At 45.1% G+C, this 15,073-nt stretch overlaps 1 protein-coding gene across 1 annotated transcript in view; it reads right to left on the minus strand.

The window, feature by feature from the left end:
- Positions 1–1,804: 1,804 nt before the first annotated feature.
- Positions 1,805–15,073, minus strand: part of LOC147882445 (uncharacterized) — a 53,399-nt gene continuing 40,130 nt past the window's right edge. Inside the window, exons 7-8 of the mRNA XM_087400629.1 lie at positions 2,354–2,452; positions 1,805–2,248 (exon numbers count right to left, since the gene is read on the minus strand). Of these exons, the coding sequence (XP_087256755.1) occupies positions 2,174–2,248; positions 2,354–2,452 (174 nt within the window). The 3' untranslated portion in view covers positions 1,805–2,173. The remainder of the gene's footprint in view (positions 2,249–2,353; positions 2,453–15,073) is intronic.

A 15,073-nucleotide genomic window follows, 5' to 3' on the forward strand; every position in this document is an offset into this window, starting at 1 on the left:
GCGATTTTCAAGAATTTTACCTTATTTTGGGTGAATTTGTTGGGGCTTTTATGGTCTGAAGCTTCCCTAGTATTGCTAGAACAGTATGCTCTAGGAAATTTTGAAAAGCCCCAATTTTTTGCAAACCCTAATTTTGCAGCAACCCTAACCCAAAAATTTAGGGCTTTTCTGTCATGTGTCTTCCTTTGGCATAATTGAAGCTTCTACCATATAAAATTTGGGCTTTTTTTGCAAAATTTGAGTAAAACATTGTAAGGGATTTAGACATTGGCTGTAATAACAGCTAAGACCTTCCCACCAATGGATAGCAGAAAAAACTCCTCGTTCATCGAGAAATTGTCAGGGAGCAATTTCCCAACTTGGCAGACGAAACTCCGGCTTCTTCTTATGCGAGAAGGCATATGGAATATCACCAATGGCAAGGAGCCCAAACCCCAAAGTGATGATGCTAGAATCAGTTGGTGGGAGAACCAAAATGATAAAGCAATGGCTATCATTGGCCTAGCTTTAGCTGACAACCTTATCCACCATGTGGATTTTGATAAAACTGCAAATGACGTTTGGGAAAAATTAGAGAATTTGTTTGGAAATAAGATCAATAATTCCAAAGTATTTCTCAAACAAAAACTCTTCAAGCTCAAGATGAAGGAAACTGAAACCCTCAATGAACACTTGAGCAATCTTGGGTCAATTCTCCAACAATTATCTCCCATCCGAGCCATTGTTGAAGATGATGATCAAGTTGCTGTACTTCTCTTAAGTATTGAAGACATTTCCAAGTACAATGAGATCCTTGCTGTCCTAAGAGTCAGCCGCAATATGAGCTTTAAGATATGGTAGTTCATCTCATTAATGAGGACCGTAGGCTTACAGAGAACGCAGAATCTTCCTTTGAATCTGGCAAAGCATTCTTTCTCAAGAATAAGCCCAAGAAGAAAGGAAAACCTCTTAAATGTAATTATTGTTAGAAGCTTGGCCATCCAAAGGATCGTTGCTTCAAGAAGATGGCAAAGGTACAAGCCAATCGATGAGGCAAGGCTCAGTCAAGGAAGACCTCCTCTGATACCAACTGTTGAAAATGGGGAGAGGGTGAGAGACACATGATTGGAGACAAGAGCTGAGGCACGAACTGATGTTGATAGATTATGTTATCACAGCAAGTACATAGCCTCTTTTATAGGCTGGGCAAGCCTAATCTTCCCACACAGACACCTCATAGATGAGGTCACACACAAGAGAATCTAGATCCTATAATCTAGGGGAGGAATCACACCTACCACATGAGGTGGCACAAGTGGCCTCAAGACTCTTCACACACACAACTGTAGGACACTCCTAGGACTCTAGGACCACACACACTAGGACTCCGATTCCAACAATCTTTGGATATTAAAGCATTATCGAAGATACTAGAAGTATGGCCTTCGACCTTTTACAATGGGGAGGACCCTTGCACAATCATCACTAGCAAACAAGTTGCCCATCCATGTACCCATTTGGTTGAGCAAGAGCTAGTTATCAATATTCCCACGTTGAGTTGGGTGTACCTTCAAAGGTCCACCCTCAAAGATGGCTAGCTCAAGTGGGAGCATATGCTGGATTGTGTCCTTGTGAAATATGGCTGTAGAATACGTGGAATAAATATTCCAAGAAAGCACTGCAACTCAACTTCAAGGTGTGCAATTAAACTACCTCAAATCGATGCAAAAATACAGTACATTACATCACGGTTTAAACAAACTTATGGAGCATATTACAAACTCTCAATTACTAACTATGAAATCGGAACGATAAGTAGATGACGTGAATAAACATATATGTATTTCCAGTAGTCAATAGTGGTAGAAGTACTAGGACGTTCAAATACTGACTCGGTCTAGACATTAGATTCCATACTGCTTACAACCACTTTTTTCTACTGTGAAGATACGCCTCAAGCATGCCCAATCCCCACAAATTTGGAAAACAAGCAGGGAAGCAAAGCTGATTGACTCATATTAGTAGTGCAACGGCCTGCTTTTAGAGCAATGCAATTATATGTTCCCTGAATATACAAGGCGGGAGATTACAATAATATACTCACATCCTGCGCAATGAGGTAGTCTCAGTTTCTGAATGCATTTCCTGATTTTAGCTAAAGATCGGTGTGCAACACTTGTAAACAGCTTACAAGTCATTTTTTGGCAGAATAGTCTCGTGGACCAAAGATAGTGGATCCAATTCTCACACCTGTGCTTCCCATTTCAATCTGCATGACAAAATCCACCTGCAGCTCATGAGCAGCATGCATTTGCAAAAAATCATGTAAATACAACAGATTCACATCTCGCAGTCAACCCCTGCAACTACTTACTGCCTGCTCAAAGTCTCCTGACATGCCCATGGAGAGCTCAAGGTCATCTTCTGAAAGTTCAAGCTGGTTGCAAACTTGTGCTCTACAGTCAACTAATGCCTGCAAGCAACAGTGATGCATTTTACTATTAAAATTAGTAAAAACCCTTCAGAAACAAAGAAACACAAATCAATCAGCATATTGCTTCAAGTTACTGTTGGACTTGTAAACCCCCATATGAGCAGAGCATCTGCATAGGATGGGCGGATCAGAGGAGCTGTCATGTAAGCATGAGAAGAAGATGCCACAAGGGCAGATCTGGGTGGGAAGGAATATCCACAGGACAGCCATGTAGGCAGGACTGTAGGCTGCCACAGGGGCTACCTATAAAATCCAGTATTTAGGGCTGGCAGTAGGTCCTAATGTAGGGCTGGTAATGAGCCCATTGTGTGGGCAGGGCTGGGAGAACCCCCAGAAAAGGTGCCTGTGAAAGGGCCCTGGCACAGGGGCAGCAGGTTGGCAGACCTAGCTGCTGGACGGGGTCCACAAACCTGGTCAGCAGTTTTGGCTCAGTTTTGGGCAGTACATCAGATGTATTGTCAACCTGCTGCCGACCTGCCCTGAGCTCAGGGCTTGGGTCAGTTTTGGGAAGTACATCATTCTACTGCTGTCTTTTACTCCAGATCTAAGTGCTTGTGAGTTGTTTCTTGTGTACACATATTGTGTAAAGTTGGATAACGAAGTTTCTTGTTCTTCAGAATTTTCTATTGCATACACCATTCTATTTGCATATTTCCACTGCATGGATTCCCTAACATTATACCACAGCCATTGTTCTAAGCTAGTGGTACGTGTTAAGATTCTCTATCATGGTATCAGAGCCTGGTAGTATATCCAGAAAGCCTTGGTGTCAAAGACGAGGTGGTGTGCCTGGTAGAAAGACCTAAGAGTGAAGGTTTCATAGGAAGGTGAGAGCTGAAGCCAAGAGGTGTATACCTTGGCGATCAAGCCATCCAGCTAGAGATGGACTTTGACAACTGAAAGAGGAAGGTACATGGTGTCCACTGTTATGTAAACATCATAGTTCATGGCTTTTGGGGTAGTTTGCGGGACTTTAATGACAATGGTGCGAGGGCCCATACCAAGGAAGGTGGGGTGTCTAGCAGGCTTCCGGATGCGACCCGCTTCACGTTGATCAGGTCACTGGAACGTGAGTTATGAACAGTCATGTTCTCATAGGGGATAAAGTGGTTAGGAGGTTTAAAAAAATAAGGTGTGATGTAAATGAGGGAAAATAAGGAAGGATCTAGTGGATACGGTGGCAGGGGGAGATTTATAGAGGGAGAATGAGATCGGGAGGAAGTCTGGAGAAGGGGAAAAAAGGGAAGATGAGGAGACAGAGACACTCTTCAGTAAGACCGGAGGATGAAGAGCTTCAACAGGTTAGTGACAACTCACGGCTGAAGAGAGATGGAAGCCGTTGACTTTCAAAGACCGTTGACTTTCAAAGAGCTTGGTCCCTTATTGCTCAAGGAGGAAGCAAGGTAAAAATTGTACAAGCATGACGAGAAGGCATTAAATGTCAAAAGGACAAGCAAGAAAAAGGCAAGCCTAGGAAGAAAGGCAAGGATGCTTCCGAGGACGGAGACTCTTTTGACAAGGAGAGCAAGAAAAGGACGGAGACTCTCTGACCAGAAGGCATTAAATGTCAAAAGGACAAGCAAGAGAACGGCAAGCCCAAGAAGAAAGGCAAGAATACTTTTGAGGATTGAGACTCTTCTGACAGGGAGAGCACGAAAAAGAACAAGAAATGCTACTACTGTTATATGCCTAGACATATGGCAAGAGATTGCCAGACAAAGAAAGCTGATCTCAAACTCTTTGCTATTCACATGTATACATGCATTCCCTTAGAAAACTCTCTGGGCGACGGCCGTCTATCAATATAAAACCGTGCTCTATCCTGAGCACTCCTGATAGATCCTCGTGTAGTCATAGCATCTCTTGCATATCCTGCAAGAAATCTTTAGCTGCATCTGTTGGAGAAGTGAAAGGAAAGCATGAAGCTGAACACGAAATGAGAGAATTGCATTAGAATGAAGAAGGGTGAGGTCCATATGTAGGCACCTCTACATGAGCCACCAAGCTCCACAATCATCTCCTCAATCATCTCCTCAATCAGCTCCTAGAATCTCTCAATTATCCTATGTGGCATCTACCACCACCTAACAGTGCTTATGGGCACCTAACTGTGCCTCTAGCACACACACATAGAACCCAAAGTGTGCCTGGGGCATATACCTTGAGATATCCCATCAAACCCTCCCTCAAGGGAATGCCTCAGGCTATGTCAAGGATACATCTAGTCTCATAGTTTCTCATGCCATCTCATGGTGGTCAAGGATAAATCTATGGCTAGGATCTCATGCTAGCAAGGGTTCCCAAGGGTGTGAAGTAAACAAAAGGGATACATAAGACCTTCCAATGGTTATCTCCCCCGCATGTACATGCACACAATGTCTGCGGGAGGTACCATGGAGCAAAACACATACACACATGGCCTACATCATATGGTGACCAGAGGTGTTTACAAAGAACACAATAGTTTATTCCATTCATTTTGGAGGACTATCCAGGCAGAGTACCTTGACTCAACATAAAAGAGAGATCTGGAGCATATATGGAGATGGTTCAAAAAGCATAATCATCATAGGAGGCCTCATCTTGTGGAGGCACATCGACTGAAAGTAAATTGGCAGTTTCTGGTTTTGTAGTTGCTTCCTTTTTTGCCTAACAAAACTTTTCATGGTGATTGTTTTTGCCACAATATTTGCAAGGATTGATCTTGAAGCAATCTTTTGAGAGGTGATTAGTCTTCCCACAATGTTTGCAAGGTGAAAACTTGCCCATTTGAGTTTTTATGGCATAGGCTGTGTCATTGCCTCTCCAGAGTTCCTTGTGCCTTTCTTCTTCTTGAAGGGCAGTAATAAGACCTTCAAGAGTAGGATTAGAAAGATTTTTCAATGTGGTAACAACATGATCAAAATCTTCAGGCATACTTTTGAGTAATACTGCCATTGCATCATTTGTAGTGATTGGAGAGTTAATAGAAGCAAGTTGAGTCATGAGACTCCGCATGTGATTGACATGGGCAGCCAAGGGAGTGCCACTAGCCATCTTCAATTCAAAGAAAGCAATCTTAAGTGACAATTTTGAGATGTGAGAGCTAGCACCAAAAATAATATCAAGCTTCTGCCAAGCTTCAGAAGGAGACTCCAAATCAGAAATGTGATGAATATAGTCATCTCCTAAGCCAAGAGCAATAATGCCATAGGCTTTCTCCTCTCTAGCAAGATCTCGTGCCGGGTGTGTAGGAGCTAAGGTTCTCCAGCATTAGAGATTGTTGAAGAAGAAGTTGAAGCAGGTTTGACATGCCCCCAGAGGTTTTCCCTCATCAATGCAAACTTAACTTTCATCTGCCATGTGTGAAAGCCTTTACCATTGAACTTATCCATATTCAAGAAGGTAGCCATGAGAGGGTCTAACCCAAAATGGGCAGTGTCTACTCTCTTACAAGGCTAGAAAGAGTTGAAAAGCTTCAAAGTACAAGCATTTAGTGTAGCAAAGACTTGTAACCAAATTCCATACTAAAAATCATAATGGAAATGATACTTCAACTTGCATGCTTCATAGAGGAGGCTAAATGAAAGTATTCCAAGCAAATCCAGGTATAGCAACCTGAAGGAAAGTTGTAGCCACAATTGTACTGATGCTATTCAACACTTTAAAACATAAAAAATGCTAAAGTAGCATCTAATGTAGCACCAAACTCACAACATTGTCAAAACTGTCCAAAACAGAGGCCTGATCTTGGAGGGCTTGTATCTCACTCTTCAAAGCAAAGAAAAGAGGGCTTTCTAGGTAGAAATAAAGCTGGTATACCAGAGAAGAGCCACTGAAGAAGAGAGGCGAAATGCCGCGTCACGTCACCATAGCCAAGAGCTTGAATGTCGACTGGTTTTTCGTCTGTTTCTCCCTCCCTGGTGGACCATTTCACTTCAAATCTGGACAGGGGCTAGCTCATGCTGTTGTGCAAGCGTGGCTCAGAGGAATTTCGGAATGGCTGCTCCAGCAAGTCGTATTGCACGAAATAGTGTCAGGAAGAAGGCGGCTGTTGCGCGGGTTTGTGGGCACCATTGCCTAATTGCTCTGACGTGGAAGGTCGCCCATATGAAGGGTCTCTCCAGCCAAAAGGACTCTGAGAATGGTTGCTTGTAGGTAGAGAACTCAGCCCTCCAAGTGGTTGGGCAGAAAGGGGCAAAATGGAGAGGAAGGTGAAGAAGAAGAAGAAGATGACATGGCATAAATGGGCTCAAGGAGGATCATAGTGCTCTGATACCATGTTGGAGAAGTGAAAGGAAAGCATGAAGCTGAACACGAAATGAGAGAATTGTATTAGAATGAAGAAGGGTGAGGTCCATAATGTAGGCACCTCTACATGAGCCACCAAGCTCCACAATCATCTCCTCAATCATCTCCTCAATCAGCTCCTAGTATCTCTCAATCATCCTATGTGGCATCTACCACCACCTAACAGTGCTTATGGGCACCTAACGGTGCCTCTAGCACACACACATAGAACCCAAAGTGTGCCTGGGGCATATACCTTGAGATATCCCATCAGCATCTAGCTGAATACCCTTCAATCCAACCATCACAGGAGACTTGGGTTGATATCCGTACATAAGCATAAGCGGAGTAGCCATATGTTAGGACTGTTGTAGGCAGATTCCACCATTGGGATGTACTTCTCCCAATCAAATGGCCGCTTGGAGACATATGCTCGAAGCATACCTTCCAAGAACTAATTCACTCTTTCGGTTGCCCACAACATTCAGGATGATCAGCCAAACTAATACTCAAATCGGTCCTTAACTTTACGCTTCCTACTAGGAGCCTCTTGAAAATTTGGATGTCTGTCACTGACTACATTACAAGGCAACTCACACAGCCTGAATAACTTTTCATCAACATGATGAGACAGTTTAGTAGCCCTTACAATTGTCTTTGTGGGTTAAAATCTAGCCATCCTCATCAATCTATCTACCATGACCCAAATAGCATCATGTGGCTTCATGGAATCCCAAATGAAGTCCATGGAAATACTCTCCAATATACTTCTAGGGATGCTAGACGATGCAACAATCCTCCAGCCCTAATACTCTCATCCTTATTTATTTGACACTGTTGGCACTTTACCATATAGTCAGTAATCTAAGCCTTCATCTTATGCCAATAAAATGTCTTTTTTACTAAATCAAAGGTTCGCTGAATTTGCGGATGGCCTACAATTGGAGCGTCATGGCATTCATGTAGCATCTTTCTCCTAATCTCTCTGTCATTAGGAACACATACCTTCCCATTTCAAAACCGCAAGCCATTCCAATGTAGAACTAACCACCCACCATTTGAACAAATGGTATGACCCCCAAGTCCTAGTGTATTTGTGTGGAGCTCCCTATCTGGACCAGCTGTCCTACATAGCCCTCTCAGAGAATCATAAAGATCAGCAGCCAACTCGAGGAAAGGGAGGGGGGGGGGCAGCCTAGTTGACTATTTCACGAGATCTCCTGCTTTCACGTCACATATCACTCACTTTTCTGTCTCACCACCACCCCTATCCACACCACTGTCCGCCTCACAAACTATGACGCCACTTACACACACCATCTACCACGACATACACTTTGATCACAAGCTAAAACCTGCATACTCCGCATGCCTCTCAAACATGCTTAGAGACATTGATTACATATCGCTCCTAGAGGATCGAGCCGCCTTGATCACATGATCTCTTCACGAGGCTGCCCTACACACTTTCCCATACACCACCCAATCCCCACACCCTCCATCCCTTGGCTTAGTGCCTTGCAATAGCTGGTACGATGATGAATGTAAAGCTCTACGCCAACAACTCCAATTCGAAACCAAGCATCATCTTCCAAGTGAGGCAGAGACGACATAGTAGTACCGCCACCTAATCCGCCGAAAGAAGCAAGCTTTCGTCTGCCCCGGAACAAGGAGAAGCTGTTAAAACATTTTGTTTAATGACAACTCTAAAGACTTCTAGCAAAGGTTCCTTGAGCGGCGAGCCTCATCCCCCCCTCACGGACAAAAAAACCTAGTACTCCTATGCGTAAACATTATATAGTGTCCCTAACCAATTGGCACCTAATCTCTCACACATACCACGCCCCACTTCATACAAACTTTTCACAGCCAGTGGTGTCAAACACGCAACCCTGAAGCTTCACAACGGCCGAGCAAAAGATCATGAGGGATTACGCACTGAATTCATCGAATATGGGATAAATGCCTTGGCCTTGATCTTAGCAAAGCTCTTCAACGAAGCGGTTTACACAAGCTTCCCACACACTTGGACCCCTAACACCATCACCCCTAACACCATCACCCCTAACACCATCACCCCCATATACCATCACCCCTAACACCATCACCCCCATGAGACCAGAAAACTACAAGACCATTATGATTGGACATATCATGTCACAAAGGTTAGCCTAGTTGCAAAGCTTCGAGGATTAACAACAGTGGGACAGACAGGCTTCTAGGTAGATCATAGGACTAAGGATCATATACTTATACTCAAGGGGTCATAGAGGAGGCCAAAGCATGGAGACAAAGGGTCTATTGCTGCTTTGTGGATTTCCACAAGGCTTTTGACACAATGCCAAGAGTCCAATTACTCATCATACGCCTACATGAGTTGGGGTACGACCAAGGGATCACTAGGGCAATCATGGCACTTTATGAGAGAGTCTTGGGCAAGCTTTGAACAAGCGCATGATCACCATTGGAGTCAAGGTCAAGGTTGTTCGTTATCACCAACCTTGTTTGGCATCTACATCAATGAGCTTGAGACTTTTATTGGGACCCTTGGAGGGGCTGGTTGCTCTCTAGCCGGACCTTTGCTCCAGATTCTCCTTTACGCACATGACATGGTCTTGCTAGCTTCCTCAGCTAAGGGTCTCCAGCGACACTTTGATGCACTCCATACCTTTTGTGAGACACATGAATGAAGGTCGCCCTTGGTAAAACCAAGGTCATGATCTTCAACGTGTCCCGGGCAGCCATGCACAGGGAGCACTTTACCATGGATGGGTTACCAGATGTGGTTGAGTCCTACACATACCTAAGGGTCTTGTTCTCCGGCCCGATCTTTACGTTGTGACCAGCATTACAGACTCGATTGAGCAGGGAGTACGCCGCGCTGGCCAGACTTGAGCGACAGTGCTTTCATTCTCATTTTCAAGACCCTCAAACCAAGACTCCTCTTTGACTCTTTGGTCCAACCAACAGGTATGTATGGGAGTCCTTGTTGGGGGCCAAATCTATCAGAGTCAGAGGGCACGAGTTCAGAGGCTTCAGGTTCTCATGCTTTCACGGATGATTCGCAGTAAGCCTTTAGTCCCACATCAGATAGTTTTGGCTGAGTTTGGGGCATCCCCCCTATAGCTCGATGTGGCATTTCAGGTCATTACATATCTCTACCGCATTAGACAGCATGGATCTTACACCACAAGGCATAGGCTTCCTTAGTTGGTCTTATCCTCCACAGCATTGGCAGCAGAGGGTGACCAGAGGTAATAGTACGCACGTACATGCAGACCGTTTGAGAGCCTGGAGCTCCACATAGATAGCCTACCTCTCTTCTAGTACAATGTTAAGGGACCCTCTATCCAAGAAACTCACTTATCACAATGTGAGCCAGGTCATCCGAGAGGATCTCCTGCAATCACACACATCCAGGACTTGGTTGGCACCTCGTGAGCTTCCTGTGAAGCTCAACTTCTACAGAGACCACTGCCTACGTATTTCAATGTAGGGATTCAAGAAGACATTCACAACCTTTCCACCAGTGATATTGTTTGAACCATCTTTTGCACAGATACTCACTACGACCACCTGCTCAATATGCAACTACATCGTTCAACCAATCGATTATCTTCATCCAAGTAATAGGTCCAAGGTATCTAAGGCCCCCCAAGAGACTTTTGCCAACAAGTTCCAGATCTCATCACACTATCTCCATATTGAGAGTGATCGGGCGAAGGGTATACCTAGAAAGAAAGAAAGAAAGAAAGTTTATTAAAGTCTTCGGGAGACCGTGAAGGTCTATGAGACTAAAGATAATTGATACAATGAGCATAACGGTGGCGGTCTCAAAACGGGCCAGCCAACCATTTCTACAAAAAAGAGGTTATGAAGGACGGTGTGTCTAGTCCTGATACAAAAAATATGTGTCTACTTCCAGATGATACAAAAAAGAAGGGGGGGGCACCAAAAATGGGACAGAGGGGGAAGATACAGTATATATGTGCAGGTGGTGATCATCAGAGACCAATCATAGAGGGGCCGTCAAATGGGAGGTCGGAAAAAACCCTGCGATAGATGATTGGCCTCTGACGTCACGCGGCCTAGTTGAGCTCAGTCGTCAGAAGCGACGGGTGGCCCTGTGGATGAGGGCAACGGTAACCCCGGTGGGGCGGGCAGAGAGCAAAGACGAGATGTCATGGCCCCGAATGTGTGAGTCTGTCCGCTAGCACAGCTGCCGTGGCTCTGGCTCTGGCTCTGGCTCTCACTCACGTCCGCGTCGTCGGCTAGACTGAGGAGAGGTATCCTGTGACTGGAAGAAATCAGTGATAGGCTGTTGGGTGTCCTCACGCTGTGTGTGCTGCTCGTGTCGCCATGCTCGAAGAGAGGTATCTCGGTGGCGAGTCATCTCATGTAAGAAAGCGGCTAGGCATCGCTGCTCCGGGAACTGCAGCATGTATGGGAGGGAGCTGAATCCGTCGCGGAAGAGGCAGTGGTACCGGCCTCGAATGGCATAATAGATAGGACATCTGAAAGCAAAGTGCTCCTCCGACTCGATCTCCTGCAAGTCGCAAAGTGGGCAAAGGCGGTCCTCTCGTGGGATACCCTCTGCGCGTCCGCTCTCGATCCGTAATCGGTGTGACGAGACCCTAAACTGACCGAGGGAGATCCGGAGCGCATGTGGTAGATGAAGCTATGTGTAACCCGGAGGTGTGATGAAGCCCTCCTGTGAGATCTGGAGGCAGTGTCGGCGGTAGAAGTCGAGCTTCACAGGAAGCTCGGAGTGAAGAAACCGTGTCCGCCAGGTGTGGAGCTGGAGCAGATCCGCTCGAATGAGCCGGTTGATCTCCTGGTCAGTGGGGGAGAGGGGAGATGGTGGAGCGTCGAGGCTGTACTGAAAAGGAGGCAACCGGTCTAAGTCGAGGCCCAATCGGGTGAACCAACTAGAAAGACGACTATACCAGCATCGCTGGTCCCCATCAACGGATAAGGCCATAGAGGAGGATAGGGCTAGCCAAGGTAGGCGGAGGCGACCGTCGGCGGAGGAGCTGAAATCCCTGACTCTGTGGAGATAGGTGATAGCCTGAAAAGCCGCATCAAGCTGTAGGGGTGAGGCGCCGAACTCTGCTAGAATGATCTGGTGTGGTACCGATGGTTTGCTGCGGATCATCCGAGCAAACATCAGTATCTGTAGGCGCTCGACTCGAGCCCACTCTGTGTCTGAAAGGTCCACTCCCCACCAAGGGCTACCGTACATGCCTGCTGGGCGGACCAAAGAATCAAAAAGGAGAGACTTGGTCCGCGGGTCCTGGAAGTGGGAGTGGTAGCACTGTCGCTCCAGCCTGGCAAGAGCGGCGTATCCCCGGCTGATCCTGGCCTGCATGGCCAGGTGCATCGTGAAGATCGGGCCTGAGAAGACAACGCCCAAGTATGTGTAAGAGTCAACTATCTCAACAGGGTCGCCGGCGAAGAGGAACTGCTCTCGGTGCATAGCGGGTCTGGAAGTATTGAAGATCATCACCTTGGTTTTCCCAAGGTTGACCTTCAAGTCATGTGTATCACAGAAGACCTGAAGTCCATCCAGGTGTCCTTGAAGACCAGTAGCAGAAGAGGATAGTAGTACTACATCGTCTGCGTATAGGAGAATCTGGATGACAGCCTCCGCAAGAGAGCAGCCTGCATCTCCGAGTGTCCTGATAGTGGTCTCGAGCTCGTCGATGTAGAGGCCAAATAGAGTCGGTGACAAGAGACATCCTTGTTTGACTCCGATAGTGCTCGTGATCTCTGGGGTCCAACTGGTGCCCTGCAGCATTTTATTTTTTTCACATGCCCATTTGGTTTGCATCTCCCCTTGCCATTTCTTCATTGCATTTGAGCACGAAGGTTTGAGAGCTCGTCTTCTCCAGTCTCTCTCAGCTTCTTGTGTAGGCATTCAATTTCAATATCTTGCATCTTACATACTTCCTTGAGTGTTGATATGCAAGCCTTGACATTCGAGAGAGAGCGCTCAATAATTACCTGTCTTTTTTTGCCAACGGTCGTAGGGGGCTCTTTTGGGCTCCTTCCATAGGCTGATACCTAGACCTAGCTAAAACCCTAAGACGGAAACACTAACCTACTGTGCTCCAGCGGATACTAGTAGTGAACAAGGGCTTGACTTCTGGCTTGACCTAAGGCTGAGAGACTGACCTACGTAGCTCGTGCCTGACTCTATCCCTAGACAAGGGCTCACAATGGAGTCACAGCATACCACAAAATCTCCTAATAGGACCTATTTACACTTTGTCGATGAAGCCAATTGTCACCTTGCACCCAACTACAATGGTGCATGTGACATGGGTTGTCACGTTGCCAATGATAGGCAACACATATGGGTGCTATCCGCATAATAAACCTCTACCTTTGTCTACTATCCAATATCTTTAAGCCCACACTAGTGGAGTTGTTTTTGTGGAGGTTTATTTGGGGCTTTAGCTCCTGCCTGTTTATTTCTAGGGTAGCTCCAAGCATAATGATCTTTGCCTAAACATTTAAAGCAAATATCTTCTTGCTCGGCCATTCATAATCCTATCTTTTCAAAATAGGATATCTTTGTGTTTGAGGTTTCTTGGGTGGTTCCTAAGAAAACTCTTTCTTAAATTGCCCCTTTCTTTTTAAACTAGGAAATATATACCTAGATGAAACATTCCCAAACTCATCCTTTGAAAACACAACAAAGTGCAATTTCAATCTTATGATAGTCACTCATAAGATTAAAAACCATAAACTCCATCACGCATAGCAACGACTAGCTACTATGACATCCCCACTGACGTCATCAGCGCCCAACAGTGGGTGTAGACCATAGTATAAAAATATGCTCTCACACACACAAATCCACACACTCACACATACTTGAGCATCCATTTATACAAAGTCTTCGTACTGAGTTTCTGTCAGCACTCCGCAAGTGAAGGGCAAACTCAGCCATGATGAAGGCTAGCACTTAAGGAGAAGGCTAATCAAAAAGTAGTCCAAATCTCTTCATTCAAGCTACAACTGCTTGTGAAGTCTAAACGATTTCAATTTAGTCTCTCCCAAACGAGCATCTAAACTGGGAAATGTATTGAATCTCTTTAAAAATCCAGTTAGAGTTCCAAAGTTCAAAGTCTAGGTTCCCCCGTGGTATCGTCATGTATCTGGGCATACTTGATGGCCCCTTCAAAGGTTTTGGATTCTCAGATACCTTCACATAAGAAGAATCTCAAAAGAAGAGTTCTAAAAAGTTAAAAGTAGCTATAGCATCAGCTCATGTCAAAGATAGTGGATCCCAATGAACAATTTGTGGTTGAAACAAATGCTACTGATTTTTTTGTTGGGGAGGTACTTCTACAAAATGGCCAACTAGTGGCTTTTGAAAGCTTCTCTGCTTTCAAGGCTCTCTAATGTCGTGGATGACAAGAGGTTTAAGTGATTTCAAAGCATTATCGAAATTTCAGCCAATAGAGAAAAATCTTACGGGCTGTAGCAAACGATTTGACTAGTTCTTAATAATGCTCCTAATCATAGATTCGACATGCGAAATTTTCCTGGCTGTTGCAGCCCTTTTTCCCACGATTGAATCTGAGGTTCTGATCCCAATATTACATATGCTAACAAAGAGGCATCTCTGCATCTAATCCACCCAGCCACAGGTTCTTCGTGAGCTACTGTCAATCCTCTCTTTTTCAAACGTGAGATCCCTCCCACGACCTCCTTCCAAATGGAGCTCTCTCTTTCTGAAACCCTCCCCCATGCCCATTGCCCTCCATGTGGATCCTTCAAGTTGCGCAATGTGTCCATGATAGACCTTTCATTAAACCCTTGTCAAGGGCATCCAATTGCAATGCCTAGGCCTAGGAATAACCCCCTAGACCCTAGCCTTCTAATCCACAAAGAAGGTATTACTCCCAAGCAGTGTTACTTGCCATTGCAGCACATACCTCTTGGAAGACCCTCATCTTCATTGTCCATCTTTGATTCGTCTCTTTCTGTCATCCATCTCAAGGCTATAAAAGTGTTTTACTTAGGATGTCTGTGGCAAGAGCTTCTAAACTTTAAATAAGACTTTGTCAGAACGAATATGAGTTATCAAATTCTTCACCATAAAAGGATCTAATTGTGCTTCACATAAATGCTCCCTTCTTTGAACATTGGCCTGGTCTCCGTTCCCTATTTGAGACCGTTTGGCCACAATGTTGACACATGAGAATGCTTCTAAGAATCAATTCCAAAGTATCATAGCTTGCAACATCAAGACTGACTTAATTTGCCAAAACAGATAAACAGATACATCTTGCATAGTGTTAGACACAATGGCAACGTGTG

The sequence above is a fragment of the Dipteris shenzhenensis genome, chromosome 29 (assembly GCF_047967505.1).
Source record: "Dipteris shenzhenensis isolate YYH24624 ecotype China chromosome 29, Dip_SZ_1.0, whole genome shotgun sequence".
Taxonomy (NCBI): domain Eukaryota; kingdom Viridiplantae; phylum Streptophyta; class Polypodiopsida; order Gleicheniales; family Dipteridaceae; genus Dipteris; species Dipteris shenzhenensis.